At 43.3% G+C, this 24,638-nt stretch overlaps 10 protein-coding genes across 10 annotated transcripts; 8 read left to right on the forward strand and 2 right to left on the reverse strand.

The window, feature by feature from the left end:
• Positions 1-1,664: 1,664 nt before the first annotated feature.
• Positions 1,665-2,519, forward strand: PUMCH_003009 (uncharacterized protein; the record flags this gene model as incomplete). Its single annotated transcript, XM_063021996.1, has 1 exon — positions 1,665-2,519. The coding sequence occupies one exon, from the start codon at positions 1,665-1,667 to the stop codon at positions 2,517-2,519; it is 855 nt and encodes a 284-aa protein (XP_062878066.1).
• Positions 2,520-2,923: 404 nt separating this feature from the next.
• Positions 2,924-3,463, forward strand: PUMCH_003010 (uncharacterized protein; the record flags this gene model as incomplete). The annotated part of the gene is made up of 1 exon (XM_063021997.1): positions 2,924-3,463. One exon carries the CDS (start codon positions 2,924-2,926, stop codon positions 3,461-3,463), a length of 540 nt encoding a protein of 179 aa, XP_062878067.1.
• Positions 3,464-4,614: 1,151 nt separating this feature from the next.
• Positions 4,615-6,300, forward strand: PUMCH_003011 (uncharacterized protein; the record flags this gene model as incomplete). Its single annotated transcript, XM_063021998.1, has 1 exon — positions 4,615-6,300. One exon carries the CDS (start codon positions 4,615-4,617, stop codon positions 6,298-6,300), a length of 1,686 nt encoding a protein of 561 aa, XP_062878068.1.
• Positions 6,301-6,364: 64 nt separating this feature from the next.
• Positions 6,365-7,105, reverse strand: PUMCH_003012 (uncharacterized protein; the record flags this gene model as incomplete). The annotated part of the gene is made up of 1 exon (XM_063021999.1): positions 6,365-7,105. One exon carries the CDS (start codon positions 7,103-7,105, stop codon positions 6,365-6,367), a length of 741 nt encoding a protein of 246 aa, XP_062878069.1.
• Positions 7,106-7,251: 146 nt separating this feature from the next.
• Positions 7,252-10,488, forward strand: PUMCH_003013 (uncharacterized protein; the record flags this gene model as incomplete). The annotated part of the gene is made up of 1 exon (XM_063022000.1): positions 7,252-10,488. The coding sequence occupies one exon, from the start codon at positions 7,252-7,254 to the stop codon at positions 10,486-10,488; it is 3,237 nt and encodes a 1,078-aa protein (XP_062878070.1).
• A 72-nt stretch (positions 10,489-10,560) lies between these two features.
• On the reverse strand, positions 10,561-11,505 carry PUMCH_003014 (uncharacterized protein; the record flags this gene model as incomplete). Its single annotated transcript, XM_063022001.1, has 1 exon — positions 10,561-11,505. One exon carries the CDS (start codon positions 11,503-11,505, stop codon positions 10,561-10,563), a length of 945 nt encoding a protein of 314 aa, XP_062878071.1.
• Positions 11,506-12,143: 638 nt separating this feature from the next.
• On the forward strand, positions 12,144-13,271 carry PUMCH_003015 (uncharacterized protein; the record flags this gene model as incomplete). The annotated part of the gene is made up of 1 exon (XM_063022002.1): positions 12,144-13,271. One exon carries the CDS (start codon positions 12,144-12,146, stop codon positions 13,269-13,271), a length of 1,128 nt encoding a protein of 375 aa, XP_062878072.1.
• Positions 13,272-13,607: 336 nt separating this feature from the next.
• PUMCH_003016 (uncharacterized protein) lies at positions 13,608-14,621 on the forward strand (the record flags this gene model as incomplete). The annotated part of the gene is made up of 1 exon (XM_063022003.1): positions 13,608-14,621. One exon carries the CDS (start codon positions 13,608-13,610, stop codon positions 14,619-14,621), a length of 1,014 nt encoding a protein of 337 aa, XP_062878073.1.
• Positions 14,622-15,169: 548 nt separating this feature from the next.
• Positions 15,170-17,713, forward strand: PUMCH_003017 (uncharacterized protein; the record flags this gene model as incomplete). Its single annotated transcript, XM_063022004.1, has 1 exon — positions 15,170-17,713. The coding sequence occupies one exon, from the start codon at positions 15,170-15,172 to the stop codon at positions 17,711-17,713; it is 2,544 nt and encodes an 847-aa protein (XP_062878074.1).
• A 3,413-nt stretch (positions 17,714-21,126) lies between these two features.
• On the forward strand, positions 21,127-24,441 carry PUMCH_003018 (uncharacterized protein; the record flags this gene model as incomplete). Its single annotated transcript, XM_063022005.1, has 1 exon — positions 21,127-24,441. One exon carries the CDS (start codon positions 21,127-21,129, stop codon positions 24,439-24,441), a length of 3,315 nt encoding a protein of 1,104 aa, XP_062878075.1.
• Between the last annotated feature and the right edge of the window lie 197 nt (positions 24,442-24,638).

Raw genomic sequence — 24,638 nt, forward strand, 5'->3', positions numbered from 1 at the left:
CCCGTGAGAACCCCTATAATCCAAAGCTCGAAATTGTTAAGAATCTTCGCTTATACACTTCAATGTTAATCTCTTTTTCGTTGCTTCAAAAAAAAATAAGTAGCTGTTTTCGACACGCCATCTGCATGTTCATGTTCATGTCACTCATTCTTCCTGTGGAAGAACATCAGTTATACATCTAGGATTGATCCAACATAAACATGAATTAATGGTTAAAGTAAACATGTGACAAGACTATTGACAGATGTGTCTTTACGTAGCAGACATGAACTTCGTAATCGGTATTTAAGAGGACTGCCTTTAAAAATGATCTTCGCCGCACGGCGCCTATTAAAACACAGCCCAAGTTATTTGGTATGCCCAACAGGGGCGCCTCGCCAAATGCAAGGTATTTGACTCTCAGATATTATTTGTAAGGCATATTTATGGAAGTGAAAACTGCCCTCATTCGAAAGATTCTTGTAAAGATTAAGTATCAGAGTCCAATTGTCTGTGAACAAAGACTTAGTAGTAAAGGAGGAAAGACATTATTAAATTTAGTGTCACATCATTGTCTGGCTATCCGTGAATTTGTTGAAGAGAAGCCGTTGCGTTTTTGGTCATTGAGCGGTCGTATTTATCATTAAGATGACTCGAGTGAATGCGGTCAATTTTTCAAAGTATTCTCCTGCTGAGACTGGTCATAGTTCTGACACATTCTAGAGCGATGGGTTTAAACTCTAACAAAGTGTTCCTATTACTATGATTTAGTTATGGGTGCCTCTGATAGCAATTATAAAAGGCGTAATTTGGTTTGCAAATGCCTTAGACACCCCTTCTAGATATGATCGTCGATTCTAGGACGAGAATGCAATGATCTGCACTTAAACGGATATCCAAAAAATCTATTAGCTTTAGTTCAGTCGTCGTTCTTTTTCAATTCCCTCCGGTTTACGTCATTCTATCTCTTATCATTTTCTCAGAAGCTCCGTTTGATTGCAATTAGTTCGAAACTTTTGTGCCTTGCCAAACATGAATACGGTATTTTGTTGTCATGGCATGGGTGGTCTATCTTCAGCGCCTCAGTGGTGTACCAATTTTAGAGGATTTTTTGCGTCAAAGAAGCCGAAAATTCGATTTGATAGATGTTACGTATTTGGAACTGTTTGACATTCTTTCTCATAAGTAAAGGGAATTTCGAGCAGATGAGATAAAGCAGCTATTCAGATCTTAATTTTCAATCCAAAAAAGGTGATCGAATTTCAAAAAATGAAACATTAGTTCGAAATCCCCAAAGTAAATCCAGTTCATGACTGACACTGAAGCCCTCTCGTTTTCACAGTGACTGAATGGAATTGTTTATGGAAATAAAGGAGTCCACAACTCCTAAAATATGTTCACGATATTGCCAAACTTTTACTTTTTCATTGATTCAGTCATTGCAATCTCTAAATGGTTTTGTTAGCACCCTAGTTAGTCCCAGTTCCACACGAATAATTGAATGTCCACGAACTAACAATGGATGGAATAAAACAAATCTGAAATAACAAATTTCAGATCCATCGACATGAATCTTCCTATCAATTTATTCTCTGTCATCTAATATATCAATACCTAGATTTAATTTCATTCACTTATTGACATGATAACAACTCCACATCTACTACCAGTACCTACGTTCAACAATGGATTTCTCTTCTGGCGTCGAAGAAGAGTTCCCATACCCACTTAGCATAACAAGAGATGCATTTGCTGAGAATGAAGCATTTGATCCAGACACGTTTCTCTTTAAAAATCACAGATTCACCTCTCTTGAAACACTACTAAGTGACCTTTCTGACTTGTCAAAGGCACTCAATCGTGATCTCCTCGACTTAGTGAATAATGAGTACTCGAATTTCATTGAGTTGGGACAGTCCATCAGCTGTGGGTTGGAACTTATCGATAATGTTTCTTATGAAGTTCGGAAGTTCAACAAGATCATGGACCAGACCATTGAGAGTTTGACCGCGTCCTCCGCCACAGCTGCAGGCGTTCTCAAACACAAAAAGCGCCTCAATTTATTAAAGAATAAGGCCAAGTTGATAATATTGCTCCATGAACAGTGCACTAGTTTCGAGACACTCTTGGGTTTGGATTTGGGACAGACAATCCCAGAAAAATTGGTGGACAAGTTGAACACACTAGCGACGCTATATTTTTCGGTGGTGAAGATTTTTTCTGTGTTAATGGAGGCCAACAACGCGTTAGACTCATCCACGAATAAATCGACGTCAGACGTCTCTTCCTTCTCTCGACTCACTGAACTGGGATCCTCGCACTCCCTCCCAAGTACTAGTAGCGAGGAAATGTGTGTCTTTTTTGATAAAAGCGTGCGCACCAAAGTGATGTCGCTTAAGCTTGAATTCAAGCTGTACATGAATGAGCTTACAACCTTCGCTAAGAAAGATCCCACAAAGTATTCTTCGCTATTGCTACTGCTTCTACAAATAAGCATGATCACTGGCCACACGCAACACTTGTTCAGCGGCGAATCATAGATAGCATTAATATCGGTGACAAGTCTCTTGTATCTGGCATGTGGCAATGGCCTGAGCTGCAATCTGATTAGATTCTAAATAAAGCTTGTAGCTTCCATTTTGCAGCCAAGGCCCGCAGTGATTATCATAATTGATGTCTGCCATAAATAGATCAAAACTATGACCTTAAACTGCAAAAATCATGAGACTAAATTGGATTTCATTCCATTTTAAATAAAAGTTCAATGTAGCTTTTGTCATTCTCAATAGTACCAAATTCAGTGCTCTACTTTACGCTCACAGGCGTAAACTTGGGCACCAACCACACCACGACAAAAGAGGATATTATCAACCCCAGGCCTGCGCACGACCATCAGATACACCAAACTCAACAGTAAAGCACATCTCCCCTCGTACTGGCTGCCATGGGTTTCTTCGACCAGTTTTTCTTAAGCTCCCAACAATGGGAAAACCAGGAGAAAACCGAATTGCCCGCAGACGTCCCTGCGGTGGACGAAGTCGGAGCTACCTCCGCTCCTCTCTTAAGTGCTTCATACTTCATTGGAGCCCGTTGTAAGCCTTACAATGACGACTTCATGTTGTGTAAAGATGAGAACAACGGTGGTACTGTTGAGTGTTTGAAAGAGGGCCGTAGAGTTACTCGTTGTGCCATCTCTGTGTTGAATGACATAAATAGGTACTGCTTTGACGAGTTCAAGTTGCATTACGAATGTCTTGAGCAAGAAAACCACAGACTCGGAAGCTGCAGAGCCACAGAAAAGATCTTCAACAAGTGTGTATTCGACAACATGAAGTTGGAGAAGAAGGTACCCGGTGTGGACCAACAGATCCACTTGAAGGAGGACCGTATCTACACCGGCACTGGCTACGATGCCAAGGCTGCCAAGGCTTTCTTGGACGCTAAGGCTGCTCCTGCCGCTGCTGCTTCTGAGCCTTCTGCTTAAGGTTATTTGAGTGTGTTCGAGGATCTTTCATAGCTCAAAATTTAAATGGCTAAAAACTCTTGCGAAACCCCCCTAGGACGGGGACGTTTCGTAGGCCCATTCGGGGTCTGGGCGCTCTGGTGCCGGCCTGGACTTTACACGGGGACACAGCTGTCACTATAGTCGATGTGCACCCTTCTGCATCACCACAGTCTTTATGTGAAATAGAAAACAATATTCCGGATAGAACGTAGCTATCGTAGTGACTCATCATTATTGCAACAGATGCCCCCCTCGTGTCCTCCCAAGTTGAAATCAACGAATCGATAGTCGTAGTCTCCACTTCGGCGAAGGAAATTCCCGAGTCACCGGAGTGTCAGATTGTCTCCGAAAAAAAATTACTTCCTCGGACTCATTTGATATACAAATCAAAGGTGTATCTCTTAGGGAATTACAGTGCTGGATTTCCAGTGCTGGAACTAGATGTGAATAGAACTAGGATCGCAAATCTATGTTATGAGTTATCAAAATGGGTGAAATATAACTTCGGTTTTCTCAAAATCAATACAAATATCTTTGTACTCAAAAATTTGGTTTTTCTGAATTAATTGCTGGAATTGAACATTTTAACTTTGTACATTAAATCCCACAGAATTTCCAAAATAGTTTCAGGTCGCCACAAGTCACAATCATCGAAAGTACAAATCAGCAGATTTGTGTTCTACTCGAATTAATTATTAACAATTATTGATATTTTGGTTTTATTTCAAGAAGGATCTTCGCTAGACTCAACTAGATGTAAAAGAGTAGCCCTACCATGCTATTTCACACCTTCAAAAACCCGTAAAAAATTCCTACAATAATAGAAATAATAATGAGGTATCAAGCAGATTTGTATTTCATCGATACTTTTATTTTTCTGCGTTCCAACTGGCATTTGTGTCGGCATTGCCGAACAAGGATACACAACAAAACGAAGTAAAATCGATTGACAGACTTACAAGCTTGTAAAACACTCTCGAACTCCATTTTGTTCAAAAAAAAAATAATTTACTCATTTTACATATTCTTCTCCTAGTCTGTTTACAATTAAGCACTCGCAAAACTCATCTGCTCTTACCTTCCTACCTATAGAGACAACACGAACTTTCACATACACCCATTAGAATAGCATGTTTGGTGCTGCTTCAGGAGGCACGGGCTTGTTTGGAAACAACAATCAAGCAAAACCAGCATTTGGGGCTCCAGCTGCCCAGCCAGCCTCATTTTCATTTGGTTCTTCTGCTTCGAACACTACTAATGCATTCGGTGCCAACAGCGCCAACAATACCAACAATGCTGCTGGAGCCTCTGCACTGCCATTTTCTCTCGGCAGTTCAACAGCACCTAAGCCTGCTGGCACCACTGGAGGTTTGTTTGGGTCATCCACCACCAACAATACTTTTGGATCAAACAACAACACTACAAACACAGCACCAGCGTTTGGCAACACAGCTACAGGCACCGGAACTCTAGGAAACACCAACACCTTTGGTGCTACACAAAACAATACTGCCGGTGGCCTTTTCGGCAAGCCAGCCACATCTGCGCCTGCTTTTGGTGCTCCGAACTCTTCACAACCTACACTGGGAGGTCTCTTCGGCAACAAACCAGCTGGACAGACCGGCGGTCTTTTTGGCAGCTCTAATCAATCCACACAAGCTCCTGGCACTGGTCTATTAGGCAATACTTCCACTAACACTCAATCTACCGGAACTGGACTTTTTGGAGCTACCAATACCGCAGGAAACACGCAAACGAACCAGACAGGCACTGGGCTCTTTGGACAAGGCGCACAATCAAATACAGGTGGTATTTTCGGAAGCTCAGCACCAAACCCCCAGACCCAGGGCCAACAGCAATCTGGTGCCACAGGTGGTCTATTCGGAGGATCATCCAACAACCCACAACCATCTTTCGGCTGGAGTAATAATCAAGGCAATACAAATGGACAGACATCCACTCTTTCGACTAACCTCCAACTTAACTTGTCTGCTCCAGCTCAAGCACAAAAAAGCGTATCAAATTACACCCCCTCTATCAATGACCAAATCATCAAATTGAGGGAGCAATGGGATCCAAACTCCACTAAGTGTGCCTTCAAAACATATATCTACAACAAGTTTAGTGAACAGGAGATAGCTCAGCTCTTGCAACAACCGCGTCCAGCCAACGAGAGTCCTGAAGATTGGGAGAATGCTATGGCCAACCGACCAACTGCTCTTCATTACCCAGTCAAGGTTTCATCATTTTCCGAAGTTGCTCAACGTATTGAAGTTCAATTGGATCATGTTGCTAAATCCAGAATTCTTCTCAACAACATATACGAACAACTGAATCAACTCAGCTCCAAGCATGACCTTGACAACACAACAAGAATTCTCAAGGCTAAAGTAAGACATGCAAAATTGTCCAGGAGGCTTCTCAGATTGGCCACTGTTTTGGCTGTTTTGAAGTTGAAAGGGTATCCGATGCTTCCGGAAGAAGAGGAAATGTCAAAGCAATTCCAAGCACTTAGCTCACGTCTCAATGATCCAAATGGTCCACTGGGTAAATTGAATGATTTGTACGCACGTCTCTCGATTCTTAAGAGTCGTAGTGAGGACATGTCTGCTTACATGGAGTCTTCCATACAGTCGATCAATGGCGGTTTGGCCAACTTTGCTGGAGCAGAGCAGGATGTATCTGCGGAGGTAGCAGCAGGCAATGAACACATAATGAGCCAATTGACCAAGCTTCTCTACAAGCAACAAGTTGGGTTGAGTTACCTTAACGAAGTGGTGCAGAAGGACTTGGATAAAGTCCGCGGCGAACTATGATCGCGATGGATGTATTAGAATTAGGAGAATCTATTAAGATAATTTACGTTCGAAAACTGTATGATTACGTGAAGAAGCCTTCAAACTTGGATGATTTCGTGAAGGGAAGCAGCGCTTTGACGTTCGACTCAAGGTTCATTAGGGAAGCAACGTCATAGTCCATATCGGCATCTATATCAATCTTTAATTTTTCTTTCTGCAACCCGCCTGCGCCATGGAGTCTGTATAAACTATTGTAAACTTTCACTGGCTTGAACTTGTGAAACTTTTGGAAATTGTGCCGTAGCCTCGATACAACTAATTTGGGGTCATGACCAGTTTTTAAAGTGACGAATGGAGAATCCACAGTAGAGTCTGTGACCTCGTATCCCCCCATCAAGTGCTTTCCATCTTGTGACAAGGTATGTTTAAACGGAACACACATTTGCCGCAGGAAATATGTGTCATCATGCTCAATGAACAGATAGCGAGGAAGTGCACATATCAGCATCAAGAATTGTTTGATATCCAACTGTCGTTGCTGTAGGAAAGCTAATGAGGGCCGTTCTGTCTCGTCAGCCTCATTGAAAGGGTTCAGCTGAGGGAGTTGGTTGGATGCATTAAGGACAACTGTGGCATGCTGTTTCCAAGGATTTGATGGTGAATGATCAGAGTATTCCATCAGAAAGAATTCCACGGGAGCTATTTTCTTAAACGAATCATGGATGAATTGAACCTCTTTGACACTGGTTGGGGCCGGGGACAACTGAAAGCGCGCTGTGACACAAAACTTGTAGTAAAGGTGATGTCGTAATTTAAGCGACATTATGATATAATTTGCAATAGTGCGCCTTTCGTGGCTCAGGTAGACTCTTTCGTTTCAGTTGTATGGATTCAGTGATTGATGCCTGCAGGAGATAGCATCCCATGAATGCCTCTAAACGCACTTAAGAACCACTTAGTTCAACGGAGATGTCAAAGCTAGACGAACTATCTAAGCTATTATCACAAGGTCTAAATAGAAATACAACCCAAACTTTTCTGGAAACTCTCCTACGCTTATACAAGCTGAATGGTTCGAAAGATAGCTTTGCTGATGCTGTAAGTGCTTTAGGTGTTTCCCCAGATTTGGCGAACCAGACCTATATTTTCATCAATGACAATATTGACGAGTTAGAAAGTGGCCAAAATCACAAAAAGATCGCTCCTAGCTTTCAAAACAGCGTTAAGACGTCTTCAAAAGAAGCGAAGCAGCCAAAACGTAGCCTTTTGACTTTGGATTTTGATGATGATCTAGATACACCCCCAGAAAAACCGAAGATTAATGACGCTGAGAATGTTGCAGGCAACAAAACACCAGCGAAAAAAGTCATATTTAAAAAGTTGAAGAAGGAAGTTGCTCAGAAAATTAAGGTTGTCAAAGAACCATTGCCTGAACTACCAACGGGGCTTTCCAACTTAGAGGAAGGAAAGGAAGTTAAGAGTTCCGCTATTCCGGAAGTTACCAAGATAAAAAATGAGCATCTTGCTGATGAATTAAACTCTGTTTCTGATGAGCTCCAGCTAGATGATTATGAGGATGTTGAGAACGACCGAACTTGGTATATGACTGAGGACTCATCCACGGCTGTCATTGACCAATACTCTGATTTGACATACAATGCGCCCTCGGTGCCTAGGCGTAAACCACACAATGGGTCTCACAAAAGCGGCGGAGGTTTCGACAACTCCGGCGCCTATGTGGATTTCGACCACGAGGACACCTATGGTCAACAGAGTATAGCCATAATCCCGCACTTCATTGTTCCCACATTTCTTAAAGGTTCGGAGGACTATCTTAAATTGCAATTGGACCTGAATCGAACTGGCCGCAGTCTTGGTCCAAGTGTGAATCCAGTGAAGGACCCGGAATCGGAACTAGCAGTTTCTGCCCGAAACGGTAGTTTTGCCGTAAAGCATTGGAAAGAGGCGCAAGAGCGTGCGCAACAAGCTAAGGACAGAATCGGCGCAGTACCTGAAAGCGTAAAGAAAAATACTACTAACGCGCCCACTGACAATGAGGACGAGGAGACATACACATTCGAGGAGATTCAGAAGCAACGACAGAGCCTTCCTGCTTATCAAGTCAAGGACGAGCTCATGAGAGTGATAGCCGAAAATCAGATTGTTATAGTCATTGGAGAGACAGGCTCTGGTAAAACTACTCAGCTTACACAATTCTTAGTTGAACAAGGGTACACAAATAATTCGGAAATGGGCCATAGGAAGCTCGTTGCATGTACTCAGCCCAGAAGGGTGGCTGCAATGTCGGTGGCGAAAAGAGTTGCCGAAGAAATGGGTGTCAAACTTGGAGATGAAGTGGGTTACACGATTCGTTTTGAGGATAAAACTTCTCCGAAAAAGACCATCGTGAAGTATATGACTGAGGGTATTCTATTGCGTGAGCTTCTAGAGGACCCAAACCTAGAAAAGTATTCATGTGTGATAATGGATGAAGCTCACGAGCGCTCGTTGAACACCGATGTATTATTGGGGTTGTTTAAGCAATTAGTAAGAAGAAGACGGGATTTGAAGCTTATCATCACGAGTGCAACGATGAATGCTGACAGATTCACTCAATTCTTTGGAAATGCTCCCCAATTCTTTATTTCAGGACGCACCTTCCCCGTGGAAACATTCTATTCAAAGATCGGTTGCATGGATTATGTTGAAACTGCCGTCAAGCAGGTGGTGACAATACATTTAGCCAATTCTAAGAGCGATGGAGATATTCTTGTGTTCATGACGGGTCAGGAAGATATCGAAGCAACGTGCGAACTTATCAAAGAAAGACTAGATTTACTAGAAAACCCCCCTCCACTTGATGTTTACCCGATTTATTCCACACTTCCTGCTGACGTTCAGAAACGTATTTTTACCCGTCAGAATGCAGAGAGAAGGAAGGTTGTTGTTGCCACAAATATCGCTGAGACATCTTTGACCGTGGATGGAATTAAGTATGTGGTTGATTGTGGCCTAGTGAAATTGAAGTTATTCAACCCTAAGCTTGGTATGGATGTCTTGCAAATTGTACCGATCTCTCTAGCAAACGCACAACAAAGAAGCGGTAGAGCAGGAAGAACAGCGGCTGGTATGGCTTACAGACTCTACACTGAAAAAGCTGCTGGAACTGATGAGATGTATTTGCAACCTATTCCTGAAATTCAGAGAGCCAACCTCAGTTCGGTTATGCTTTTGCTCAAAAGTTTGAAGGTTTCAGATGTATTGAAGTTTCCCTTTCTAGATCCACCTCCACCTGATTTGCTTTACTGCTCTTTGTACGAATTGTGGGCCATGGGAGCTATTGATAACAAAGGCCAACTAACTAGTCTCGGCGCAAAGATGAATTTATTCCCAATGGAACCTACTCTAGCCAAACTTATCATTCTTTCTTCACAGCAAGAATTTGCATGCTCATATGACGTGATAACTATTGTATCTATGCTCTCAGTGCCTGGAGTATTTTTCAGACCTAAAGAACGGGCCGATGAAGCCGACGCAGCTCGGGAAAAGTTTCTCATTGCTGAATCAGACCACTTGACTCTTCTAAATGTTTACAATCAATGGGAACAAAGAGCGAAAATAGTGCAGTCGAAGCAAAACAAACTCAATGAATGGTGTAAACGTAATTTCTTGCAACACCGATCTCTTCTCAGAGCACGAGATGTGAAAAATCAACTTGTTGCGATCATGAAGAAGAACGGCTTCCCTGTGATCCAAGCTCGAAGTGATGTAGACATACGCCGATGTATATGCGCTTCTTATTTCCACCAATCAGCAAGACTAGTTAAAATGGGAGGAAACAACAGAGGTCAAGCAGAGTACGCCAATTTGAGACAACCGTACTTGAAAATGTTTTTACATCCCACGTCTGCCTTGATCGGTGGCCGAGACTTGAGCCCACAATTCGTAGTGTACGATGAATTAGTGCTTACAAAGAAGGAGTATATTCAATGTGCTACTGCGGTAGAGCCACAATGGCTCTTGCAATATGGACAGGTGTTTTTTGGCGTGAGTGCTCTGGCTAGGAAAGCTTTGGAGGACAAGCTATCCATTAAAATATTAGACAAATCAGATTGGGATGAAAAGATGGAACAGACAGAGGCAAGAGACAAACCTTCACAAGAGAGCAGAAAGGAGAAAAAATCAAGACCATTTAAAGCATTCTAGCATTAATTATATCATTAATTTATATTCATCATCGATCATCTATAAAGTCAGCGCTTGATCAATTCGCTGTAATTAAATTTTTGGACTCAATTGAACGTTGTCAATGAGTCTGGCGACGCCTGAATCCCCACGGGGTACTCTCACTGCCGTCGAGATGAGAGCACCTACTGCCAGGTCGACGCTGTCAAGGTCTTCCAAAGTGTCCGGATGAGACACGGCCACATACTCAACTTCCCACAGTGATGGCATAGTAGAGTAAATTGTTTTTATCGAATCCAAGATATCTTTTGATGGCACAGCGCCGGCGCCCGACTCCAATTGAGTTATGTACAATTCCTTGGCGGCGCAAAGACCCTTATAAATGAGTGCAGCTTGGTCTTTCACCTCTGGTGACAAATACTCATTCCGTGACAGCATAGCGAGTCCATTGGCCTCCCGGTGGGTCTCCAAAACCTTAACTTCGGTATCTATAAGTAAGTCGCGAACCAAATTCTTGACGACCACACATTGTTGAGCATCCTTCTGGCCAAAATACACTCTTTCTGGAAGGACGACATTAAGAAGCTTGGTCACTACAGTAGCCACACCACGGAAGAAGGCAGGACGATGAGCGCCTTCAAGACCTTCAGAGCAGCCTTTGACGTTGACAAAGGCACCTTTTTGATCTTCAACCTCAAGCACGATTCCGGATGGATACATTTCTCTAGTCTCAGGAACATACACGGCATCCACCTGCTTTTCCGGGAACATTGTTTCCAACATTTTTAAGTCTCTGTCCAAAGTCCTTGGATAGGCATCCAAATCCTCATGTGGCGCGAACTGGGAAGGGTTGACGAAGATTGACACAACTGTCTTGTCGTTTTCCGCAAGACTATTCTTCACCAAGTGACAATGACCCATATGAAGAGCTCCCATAGTGGGCACAAAACCCACCGTTTTATTCTGTAGAAGACACTGCCGCCTCCATTGACGCATCTGCAGCACAGTGCGGATGATGGTGGTGGAACGAGTGCTCATTGTTTTGTGCTGAGGTGATCTGGAATTTTTCAGTAGGTATAGTGGGTCAAGGTCGCGGAAGCGATGAGGATCCACCAGATAGATCAAGAGCCTGATGAAGAAAGGTGAATTTCTTTAGAAGCCAGACTCACACTAATTATTGAATTTTTTTTCCAATCCAAATTTGTCATCATTGGCAGAAACCGGGTTGGCAGTACGGCAGATGACTGACCGAGTAGCCGACGCACCCGAGGATTTGAGGATTTGAGGGTGAACACAAATTAATCAGAAGAAGAACAAGCGAAATAAGGTCAAAGACATTTTTGTTGCATTTGGGAGATTTGTTGTTAGAACTTGTTGGGACCGGAGCAAGTGTTAGTCAAACTTTTAATATTCACCGAACTCCCGCTGGACCCAACGATATTTTTCAACTTTTATCGTGGGTTTCTTAAAATTCATATTTCTTCCTTTTTTTCGATTTTCGTGTTTCCCTGTCTCTTATCGCGCGGGGGCTTACCCCAGATTAGTGTCCTCGGTTGCCGCCGGAGTTCACAAGCATTACAAGGGTAGTATATATGTATGAATGTTTCGCATGTCTCATAGAAGAAATCTACCCGTAAATTTACACCCTTGACATTATTTATAGTCAATTGATACAGATGTTTACTACAGAACGCAAAATTGCCGATGCGGCCTGGCCCCGTGGTCCAGGATCATCGCTTGAATCCTCAGACCGCTTCAAGTTAGCTTATGTAAAATACACCTCTACAGAGAAACCAGCCGAGAATGCAATTAAGGTGAATTTGATTTTTTCTCATGGCACTGGCATGAACAAGAGTGTCTGGAAAGTGCACATCAATAAATTGTTTGAATTGAGTAAGGCCGTACTGTGGCACCTCAACCGTGTGTTGGCAATTGATTGTGTGAACCATGGAGATTCGGCTCTTCTCAACAAAGATAAGATAGCTTGGGCTTTTGACTGGCGTGATGGCGGGAAGGACATTGTGAAAGTAGTTCAGCATGAGGCTAGCACAACTGGTGACTTTGTGCCTGAGCCATCTACATTGAACATCCTTGTTGGACATTCATTTGGCGGTTTTGGTAGCACCTATGCATCATATTTGGAACCCTCACTCTTCTCCGGATGCATTGCGTTGGAGCCAGTCTTGTATTCCGAGATGCAATACAAAGAGTTCTTTTTTCATAGACTCCAGAAGGTCCAGGCAGCAATCAAGGACACGTTTGATCTGATGGAAGACGCTGTCAAATATTTCCAAAAGGCGAGCTTCTATCGTACTCTTGAACCTGAAGTATTGAAGGACTTTGTTTCGGACGAGTTATATCCAGAAAATGGGAAAGTGAAGGCCAAAGCATCTCTTTTGGCCCAAATGGCTACCTACTGCTCAGCATTCTATTGCTTATACTACGATCAGGATGCATTAAAAACAATGAAAATACCATACTATCATATAGTGGGTTCTGAAGCTGCCTGGAACCTTCCACAGACAGTTGATTTCGTGCAAGAGAGTGTTCCTGCCGACTTACTTGAGCAAGGAGAAATAGCCGGAACTCACCTTATGTTTGGAGAAAATGTAGCTGATACAGTGAAGGCTATCCACGAATTTTGTGACAAAAGAGCGCAGTTTGCACAAACACATTTGAAGGAGTTCCCCTCGGTTAAATGCAGCGGTGATAGATCTCAAATGCTTGAAGAGATGTGCCCAGCAATACTAGAGGGAGACTACTCGAAAGCTTTTTGGTACGGCCGGCCCGAACCAAAAATATGATGAATAATATGACTTAGATTCCACACATGAAATTAGTATGTACTTTTTTAAAATATGCAATTTACTCAAAGCTATCATTGATCGACCCCTGTGTACAAGCTACTTCGATGGCACTGATAAGACAAAGAAATTCCAAAGCAAGACAATAATAATACAGAGAAAAAAAAAAGGCTTGAGTCCTTCTTTACCTCTACAATAAAAATGCTCGAGAGGAACTGAAATTGATCGTCTGCATCACTTGAATTATTCTACCCCACTACTCATCTCACACGATAGTACTTCTGCGATGGCCCTGCACACCACCAAAAATTTCTAAGTCCTATCAATCTACCAAAAATGCCTAGCAAGGAGACCATCTTGGCCTATATCGCTAATTTTCTTCGTTCGGAGGAAGATCTCCAAAAAGTTTCCAAAGCCTTAGATGCATACTTGAGAAAAGGTTCCATTGACTTGCCCTCCGTGGCTGGCGACTTGCAAACTTTGTTGGAAGACAGCGATAGCGATAGCGATGAGGAGGAGAAAAAGGATGCTGCGTCTTCCTCCTCCTCTTCTTCTTCTTCTTCGTCCTCTTCTTCAGAGTCATCTTCCGACTCCGATTCCGACTCGTCCTCTTCTTCTTCATCTTCATCATCATCATCATCTGACTCTAGCTCCAGCTCTGATTCAGACAGTTCTTCCGATTCCGATTCCGATGATGAAAAAGAGGAAGAGAAGGAGTCTGGCAACAGTTCCGAAACTGAGCCTCTCCCAGAATCTGAGATGGCTGAAAGTGTCAAATTGAGTGAGAAGGATGACTCCTCATCTTCATCCTCTGACTCTGATTCAGACTCCTCCTCCTCGAGCTCCTCTAGTTCTGATTCTGATTCAGACTCTAGTTCCTCCAGTTCTAGCTCTGATTCTAGCTCTGATTCCAGCTCTGATTCCAGTTCATCCGACTCCGACTCCGACTCCGACTCCGACTCCGACTCCGACTCCGACTCCGAATCTGAAGCCGAGGACAAGGCAAAGAGCGAGGAGGACTCGCCCAAGCGTAGCCTGGAGTCCGATTCTGAAGAGCCAGCTCTCAAGAAACACAAAAGCTCGATCCAAGCACTGGAGGAGCCAGAGCTAGCTCCCGGCCAAAGAAAGCACTTCTCTAGAATTGACCGGTCTGTCATTTCTTTCGAAGACTCCACTCTCATGGACAACACATACAAGGGAGCTGCCGGAACCTGGGGAGAAATGGCTAACGATAAGCTTGGCCAAGTCAGAGGCAAGGATTTCACCAAGAACAAGAACAAGATGAAGAGAGGTGCTTACAAGGGTGGAAGCATCACCATGGCCAGCGGGTCCTACAAGTTCACCGATTAGGTTGAGCTTCTTGATGTCGTCAGTTGTGCATTTATTAGATTCATAGGTTAAAGGAAAATTAATACTACTAGATCTGTAGAACAAAACTTGTGCAGAGAGGCTGGCTGAAAATTATTACGCACAAATCGACCTAATCTGTTTTGAAGTTCATCAACGCGGATCATGACTACACCATTAGAAGAGGCCTCATGATTAGAGTGATTGTCTTGACGATCAGAGAGAAAGCACTTACTGAAAGCAATGCTTTCAAGTAAATAAAATCGATTAAAATCATTGTTGTCGAAAAATGAAATTGTAGTTTATCGAAAAAAGTATCATATGAAATTAAAAAATTCCTCACTCCATTTATCTTATAATACCCCACCACTATCTCTTTTACTAGATCCAAAGGTAATCCTACGCCACTTACTAGCTCTCAATAATTTCGACGAGTTAAACCTTCAGTTGAGCTAAATTGCATCACAAACACATATAGATTCATACACATAGCATATTAACATCGCATCAATACCTCCCCTTTCTGATCTTACTGTCAATCACCATTACTAATGTCAAGAGTGAACTATGCCAAACTAGAACGTGGTAATTACTCAGACGACTCATATGAATCAGACGAGCAGCCTGTCAATCTGAAAAGCAAGGATGACGACTACACTTATGGAGCACAAAAGCCCAGGAAAAAGAGACAAGCTCCTAAGCAAAGAGGAAGGACGCCTAACCAAGATGGAGACGTTCAAGACGCTGCCGCCAAAAAAAGAAGAGCAGACATTGCGGTGGACAAGATTGCCCGTAGTTTGAGTGACGAAGAGGTTGATGATGATCAGCTTTTGGAGGTCACTCCTGACCTACCGAACGGATATGTTCCGGATGCGGTCTCACGAGTCTTTGGACGGATGGACTTTCTGTATTTGAAATTGAAACCTGACCATTTTTCTCGTCCCATTTGGATATCTCCTCTGGACGGTCGAATCATATTGGAGTCGTTCTCGCCACTTGCAGAGCAGGCCCAAGACTTCTTAATCACAGTAGCAGAACCCCGTTCTCGCCCATCTCATATTCACGAGTACGCAATTACGCTATATTCATTATATGCTGCAGTTTCCGTTGGTTTGGAAACGGATGATATCATCTCTGTGCTTAATCGACTCTCTAAAACTCCGGTGCCGGATAGTTTCCTTAAATTCATTCGAGACGCCACAGTTAAGTTTGGTAAGGTGAAGTTGGTCTTGAAAAACAATAAGTATTTTGTTGAGAGTGCCCATGCAGACATTTTACAGATGCTTCTAAAAGACCCAGTCATCGGTCCCTTGCGTGTCAATTCCGCTGCTTCAGATGCTAGCAAGAGTAATAATCTCCTTTCAGAACAAGCACCAACGCAGGGTGACTTGGCAATTCCGGGAACGAAAAAGAAACCCGAGGATGGCAATAAGAATGTTGAGGATATATTTGCGTCAGTTGTAGGCAAATCTGCAGCTGACGATGAAGACGATGACCTAGACAAGGTGCACTCTTTCGAAATTGCGAGTGATACAGTGGAGGTGGTCAAAAGACGTTGTCACGAAATTGAATATCCCGTTCTAGAGGAATACGATTTCAGAAATGATAATCTTAATGCGAACTTGGACATAGACTTGAAACCTTCCACTCAAATTCGTCCCTACCAAGAGAAGTCGTTGTCGAAGATGTTTGGAAATGGAAGAGCTAGATCAGGAGTTATTGTCTTGCCATGTGGTGCAGGTAAAACATTGGTGGGTATCACCGCTGCTTGTACTATCAAAAAGTCAGTTATTGTTCTTTGCACATCGTCAGTATCAGTCATGCAATGGCGGCAGCAGTTTCTTCAATGGTGTACTATCCAACCCGAAAATGTGGCAGTTTTTACATCCGAGAACAAAGAGATGTTTTCCAGTGAAGCTGGTTTAGTGGTTTCTACTTACTCAATGGTGGCGAACACTAGAAATAGATCTCACGATTCGCAAAAGGTGATGGATTTTCTCACAGGCAGAGAATGGGGTTTCATTATTTTGGACGAAGTGCACGTTGTTCCCGCTGCAATGTTCAGAAGAGTTGTGAGTACTATAGCAGCTCATGCTAAATTAGGTTTGACAGCAACTTTGGTCCGTGAAGATGAAAAGATTTATGATTTGAACTTCTTGATTGGACCTAAGCTTTACGAAGCTAACTGGATGGAATTGGCACAAAAGGGACATATTGCTAATGTTCAATGTGCAGAGGTTTGGTGCCCTATGACTGCAGAGTTTTACCAAGAGTATCTCCGAGAGACAGCACGTAAGCGGATGTTGTTGTACATCATGAACCCTACAAAGTTCCAGGCTTGTCAGTTCCTCATTCATTATCACGAGAAGAGAGGCGACAAAATCATTGTTTTCAGTGACAATGTCTACGCATTACAAGAGTATGCATTGAAGCTCGGAAAGCCATTCATTTATGGTTCAACCCCACAACAAGAAAGAATGACTATCTTGCAAAATTTCCAGCACAATGATCAGGTCAACACAATTTTCTTGTCGAAGGTTGGTGATACCTCTATTGATTTGCCTGAGGCAACTTGCTTAATTCAAATTTCTTCTCACTATGGTTCAAGAAGACAAGAAGCCCAGAGATTGGGACGTATTTTGAGAGCTAAAAGACGTAATGACGAGGGTTTCAATGCCTTTTTCTACTCTTTGGTTTCTAAGGACACTCAAGAGATGTATTATTCAACCAAGAGACAAGCTTTCTTGGTCGATCAGGGTTACGCATTCAAAGTCATCACACACCTCAGTGGAATGGAACAACTACCTGATTTAGCGTATGCGAATTCCAGAGAGAGAAGGGAGTTGTTGCAACAAGTGTTGTTGAAGAACGAGGACGCTGCCGGCGTGGAGATTGGAGACGATGAGGGCACCAATTTCATGCCGAAGGACAGACAAGAGTACCAGGGTAGTAGCGCATCCAGAAGTGCCGGTTCGCTCGCGGGATTGGCAGGAGGTGAGGACATGGCGTACATTGAGTACAGCAAGAATAAGAACAAGGAGTTGAAGGAACATCATCCATTGATCCAAAAGATGTATTACAAAAAGAAGAAATAGTCCCGAAGGATCAATGTAAGGATTACATTGATATGGTTGTTTTCTGAAATACATATAAATACATATATCTAGCTGTATTTAATCGTATGTAGCACCGACAAAATTACCAAAGTCGTCATCATCGAAGTCAGAGGAAGGGGTCGATTCTCGCGGATCCTCAGAAGCTAGGCGAAGATCTCGAAGAACTCGATGCTGTAAATCCTGAAGTTGCTTTTCGTATGTGGCAGTGTCATGATAGTTCTGGAAACGTCTTCTATAAATGGCCAAGCTTTCCGAGAAGGCCGCGGAATCTCCCAGATCATCGAATTTGAGACCCAATGCCACCTGTAGCATGGGTCCCTTTTCGGGCGGCAGGAATGGATGATACCCTGTTCCGGGCAATTGTGTAGTAATCTTATAGTATTTCGCAGACTCCGCGGTGGTGACAATGGTGTCATGACCATCATTGCCGATCGTACAACCGAAATCAGACCCTTCAAAAGGATTGTACCACACTTCAGCCCAAGGCGAGTCGTTCTCAACTTCCGAGAAGTCTTCCAGCATCAGATTTAGGGTTTCCTTATTGGCCAACTCTATCTTGAGTCGGAGTCCTCTTGCACTCTTATCATCGCCTGCGTTGATATCTTCCTGCTCAATTACTTTGAGAGACCCTCGCCATACTACGTGGGAGGTGGTCCAGTTCCCTAGAGACGCGGACCCCGGCGGGATTTTAAACACGGTAGCATGATCAGTTTTGAATAGAACACTAGAGACGAGCATGGATGGAGGATGAATATGTGAAATAAAAATATAGTTTCGCAAAGCGAAGCAACTTACAACTCCCCAATGGTATATTAACACTCAATTGCGTTTGCTGTGAGCGCTAGGCAACTAGAGAGCGAGAATGAGGAGATAGGATATGGCAACACACAGAACCAGAACGATAACTGTAGAGGGTCACATATGAGTTGTAGGTGAAAAGTGTCGGTAAAAAAATGAAAATAATTTTCGGAACGGAGACTTTTGAATTTTTTTGCCACTTTTTTGAGATATTGACCTTATGGCTTATCGAGGATTTATGTACCTCGGAGTTCGGCTAAAAGGCAAGCAGCAGTGGCTGCGACTAAGGTTGATATGGCAGAAATGCAATTTAACAAATATGAATCTGCATTAAAAATGGATTAACTTTAGCTCTAGGAATTTCTTTGATCGGCTGGTCACGTTTGAAAACTTGGCTTTTCCCTTTTTGACCCGGAGCTAAGTGTGGTTTCGCCATAGTAGCTATGGACCAGAGCCAGTTTAACCTCTGTACAGAAATCTGGAGCTCCGCTGTACATGCTTAGAAAGCAGAGACTTTGTTGACTCGAAAACTGCAAAAAGACCGTGACGCATGGCATCTTTAGCCTTCGAATTCCAACACCCAGCTCGTAGTTTCCTTACAGCTGAATTAAACTGTGGTGTCACGAAAATTCAAAAGCAAGAGCAAGAGCAAAAGCAAACAAACAAAAAAAAATAACGAGCGGCTCCCATTTCTTCGTTTTCTCCAGTCACAAACACTTTCTTCGCTCACTGCATGGTCCACTTGGCTGCAAACAAGGAATCGCCGATGTGTTGATGCGCGGCTGAACCATGCACAGGAGCATCTTCTGGTGCGGCGTTCAGCGGCTACCTTCGAAAGAACAATACTAGGACCAAACCATCAATCAACATGGACAGAATAAATCAGAGTTTAGAGTTTTGGGTTTACGGCGGTTCTCTCCAGACGAGTATTCTTTCAAATTCAGACTTCTACGGCAGCTTTTGGCGGAGCGGGGATCCGCAGCACCTCTCAGAATTAGCCCACAGCCTGAGGTTTATTCGCTCAAGGTGACGTGCACTTGGTGCTATCTAGCGAAGTCCGTATTAGTGTAGTGAGGGAATTTAGTAGGAGGCGCGATGGTGAGGGGAGGTCGATGATCTTCGCACCGAAAATTCTCCAAGAAAAAGAGAGACGGAAAAAACATGTCAGCTGGTAGTAAATTTCGGGAAACAGAGCTGGAGGCCAGGTAGAAAAGAAAGAAGTGAAAAAACGCTTGTTTTGAAATTTCGAATTTTTTGTTGTTTTGAGTGGTTTTTGTCGCCGCCATAGCCCCGTAGTGTGGGAGCCCAGTTTGTGAGTACAGGCTCAAGTCTACCCTATTGGAGGAAGTCAGAAGGGCAAAAAACATGAGCAAAACTAAATACGAAAAAAAAGGAAAAAGGAAAATAACAAAGCAAATTATACATGGAGGCCATCACTTAGTTTAGTTATTTCGGGTTCGGTCATTTTCATTGTATTGACGACTTCCATGATCAAAGGAATGTCTGAAACCTAAGCAGAGATTCCCTACTTGTCAAACCCTAAAAAAAATAAAACACGCACTGTATTCTAGATCCAGTTGCAGCACCAATTCCGTCAAACGCAAAGTGGCGCACATCCGTTCCCCCGCTCCCACGTACCTACTATTCTGAACCAACCAAACTTTTTTTTATACATCCAATTGCACCATTGCCTTCCCTTCTATTATTGCATTTAGGCTACTAGGCTACAGTGAGTTTACGGACTCGCTTTGCTCCCCCGGCATGCACATGCAGTCCTGTGACAGGCCAAGAAAAAGTTCAACGGTGGAAATTGGAAACCAGCGGTAGGTGTTGAAGCCAGGTGCTGGAGTCCGGAGGCCACTAAGACAGTTCTGGGCTGCCGCCGCAAACTCAGTTTTTCGTTCCACTTTGACTAATACTCTGCCTCCGTGTAGTCTCTGATCCAGGCGTCTTTAACCTCCCACCAATCACTTAATTGGCGCAACGAGGCAATGCCGTCAAAGCCCCACACTCACCAGGGTGAGCGATTATCGAGCATGTACGGTTTGAAGCATGTGTGCTCAATACATGCGAAAGCCGCTAATAATCATGCATACAACTGCCCAATTCTGCAACCTCCCAACGGAATCTGGCGGAAACGACGCTATTCTCATGCACGGCCTGCACAGGAGCTGCGCCATGGGTACTTTTCTGCTGAGCCGCACCCTCCCGCGTGCTCCTCCATCGTTGACCATTTCTGTTTGTGGACAGAACCTTTACATCCTCACCTTGAAGAAAGCCCCTGTGAGTGACGGCATGTGTCCCATTTTGGACATGCTACTGCGCGATATAAAATTCTCCCGTAATTAGTGAGTAGGCCGTGGTCGCTACTGACGAGTCACCCACACGCAGAATCTCCTCAAACTTTTTTTTGCAGCCACGAGTATAAAGCCACCCGAGCCGCCAACAGCCATCGGTGTTTTTCTTTTTTGCTTTTCACTTATTGCTTACTCAACAGTCACACTCGAAGCGTCCACTATAGATCTGAGATCCTTTCTCATTGCGCTGAATCAGTATTGTTGTAATCAAGAAATCCAACAAAAACACATAGAAAAATGGCTTCTATTCACTCAGATACAAGCCTCAAAAAGGATTATTTCGAAACCGACATTTCGGAAGTCGGAACTGGCGCCGCTGACCATGGTAATCAGGGAATCAAATTTGCCGACTTGGAAAAGGGCAAAAATGTCCACCCTCTTCTGACCAGTAGAAGACCATCGATGCATGGTCTTCGAAGAAACAGTCAGGACTCTACATTCACATTGCGTGAAAGAGTTCCTCCTGAAATGGTTCTTCCGACTCTTTTCCGCTCGGTCTCTCACAAAGTGGAAGCAGAGTTGGAGAGCTGTCACAACCTTGACGAATCTACCAGTAAATTCACTGGTATAACTTTCCACACCGAGGACGCCGCTCATATTGCCGAGACTTTCGATAGTAGCTTGGAAACTGGTTTGTCTACGTCTGTTTACCAACAAAAATTCGCCCAGTACGGTGAGAATGTGCAATCCAAGCCACAAAGCCAGTTGTTGAAGAAGTTGTTCATGTACTTTTTCGGTGGTTTCGGTTCCTTGCTTCTTACAGGAGGTATTCTTTGTATTATCTGCTGGAAGCCTTTGGGAAACCCCCTGCCTGCCATTTCAAACTTGGTATTGGGTGTTATTTTGCTTGTCATTTTCGTGCTCCAGGCATGCTTCAACTTCTTCCAAGACTTTTCTAGTTCGCGTGTCATGGACTCCATCCACGACATGATTCCCTCGGAGGCCCTCATTGTTCGTGACGGCAACCTCCAACAAGTTGACTCCAAACTCATTGTTCCCGGTGACCTTATATGCTTGAGCGCAGGAACAAAGGTCCCAGCTGATGTCAGAATTTCCGAATGTTCTCCTGACTTTGCTTTTGACAGATCCATCTTGACAGGAGAGTCTCATCCAATCCCAGGTACTCCAGTTGCTGACGCTCATGGTTCCAACTACCTTGAAACCAGTTGTATTGCAATGCAAGGTACTTTCGTAATCAGTGGTTCGGCTAAAGGTGTCGTTGTCGCTACCGGTGATGACACTATTTTCGGTACAATCGCCAAGTTGACTTCTGCTCCAAAGAAGGGCTTGTCCCCAATGCAATGGGAAGTTTTACGTTTCGTCATCATGACCTCGTCTTTCATTGTTTTCTTGATCGTCATTGTCGTCATTTTGTGGGCTGTTTGGTTGCGCAAAAGCCACCCTGATTGGATCAATGTTCCTGCTTTGATTGTGGACTGTGTTTCTATCGCCGTGTCATTTATTCCAGAGGGTTTGCCTATCGCTTTGACCACCTGTTTGATCATTACTGCCAAGCAGATGCGTGAGAGCAAAATTCTTTGCAAATCTTTGGCTGTGGTTGAAACTTTGGGTTCCGTTTCTGTTTTGTGTTTTGATAAGACTGGTACTTTGACAAAAAATGCCATGTCTGTCACTAATGTGTGCCACGCTACCGATGAAACTATCCTCAGAGATATCGAGAGTGAAGAGAACGATGCCACTACCGATTTGTCAAACCCACAAACCCGTCATTTGCTCACTATTGGTACAATTTGTAATGAAGTTGTAACAACCGCTGACGGTACATTGACTGGTAACGCTACTGACAAGGCTATCTACACATACACAAACAAGATTGAACCCCGCCAAACCTTCGATGCCGAATGGTCTTCCAGATTTGATGTTGCCTTCAACTCGAAGGAGAAGTACATGGCTAAAATCTTGCAACCAAACTCAGAGAAACAACACTCAACCGAACCTTGGACCTCTTTGGGACTCGCCGTGGACCAAAGTATTACATCTAGCACTTTACTCTTGACTGTCAAGGGAGCTCCAGACATTTTGATTAAAAAGTGTACTCACCTTCTTGAAGCTGACGGAGTCAACGAATTGGATGACGCAACGAAACAAAAGATTACGAACATACAAGAGAAGTGGTCTAACAGTGGTAAGAGAGTGATCTTGTTTGCCTCGAAGCTAGTCACTGCCTCTAATTTTGACTTTGAAAATCGCTCTGAGACCGTCAAGGCTGTTAGACAAGAAATTTCCAAGAACTTGACCTTTATTGGTATGGTCGGAATCGAAGATCCTCCTCGTAAGGGTATCGACAACGTTATTTCCAGATTGAAGGATGCTGGTATCAAGACCGTGATGATTACTGGTGATAATGAACTCACTGCTTTGTCAATTGCAAGACAAGTTGGCATTGCTACCTCTGATGTGAACAAGTACAATGACATTGTGAAGAGTGAAGCAATGAATGGATCGGATTCAAGCACTGAGCCTATTGATAAAGCTGTCAGTCTCACTGGTCCAGATCTTTCGAGATTGACCATTCCTCAATGGGATTGGGTGTTGAGACACAAAGAATTGGTTTTCTCTAGAACAACTCCGGAGCATAAATTATTGATCATCAAGGAGTTCCAAGAGCGCAAGGCCATCATTGGTATGACCGGTGACGGTATTAACGATTCTCCATCCTTGAAACAAGCCGATGTGGGTATTTCTTTGATTGATGCATCCGATATTGCAAAAGAGGCTTCTGACTTGATCTTGATGTATGATGGTGAGGAAGAAGATGGCTTGTTCAATTCTATTATCGAGGCATTGAGATTCGGAAGATTGGTGTTTGAGAACTTGAAGAAAACCTTGGGCTACTTGCTTCCTGCTGGTACCTACGCTGAGCTTTGGCCCGTAATGTTGAACATTTTGATTGGTATCCCACAAATGTTGTCTTCATTCTTGATGATCATTATTTGTTGTGTGACTGACTGTGCCAATGCTATTATCTTGGCTTACGAACCAGATGAGAAGAACTTGTTGAACCGTCCACCAAGAAGTGTTACCGGTGAGAGATTGGTCGACGCCAAGTTGTTGGGACACTCTTACTTGACCATTGGTACCTACTATGCCTTCACATCCTTCTTGCTTGGTTTCATTCATTTGCAAAGAAAGGGGTTCAGTTTCTCCCAATTCACATTGAGTTATGGTTCCTACCTGAACTTGCCTGGTGTCAGTGACGCAATCAACACGGCTTCTTCGATCTACTTCAACAACTTGGTGATCATGCAATGTTTCAACTTGTTGGCAATGAGAACTCGTTACTTGAGTGTATTCCAACACTCTCCTTTGAAGAACAAGAAGATCTTTTTCGTTATTCCATTCTCCATTGCAGTGACCTTCTTCTTGAACTACATTCCAGCTATACAAAACTCCATGGGTACTTCCAAGGTTCCAGTTGAATACTACTTCATCTCTATTGGTTTCGGTTGCGTGGTTCTTGTCTACGACGAGCTCAGAAAGTTCTTCGTTAGAAAGTACCCAACGAGCTTCATTTCCAAGATTGCCTGGTAATTTTGCACGTCTCCTTGTTTATAGAATTAATGTATTGTTTCACGATAACCTCAATTGTAAGTGTTCGTTCCATCTCATGATTGTAACTTAGGCTATACTATCTTTTGATTAAAACTTTGCTTATACCATCTCACAATTGTAATTTTGATGTGGTTCAAAATGATAGGGCTTCATAAACTGTACTGGCTGCAAAATCA

The sequence above is a fragment of the Australozyma saopauloensis genome, chromosome 3 (assembly GCF_035610405.1).
Source record: "Australozyma saopauloensis chromosome 3, complete sequence".
Taxonomy (NCBI): Eukaryota; Fungi; Ascomycota; class Pichiomycetes; order Serinales; family Metschnikowiaceae; genus Australozyma; species Australozyma saopauloensis.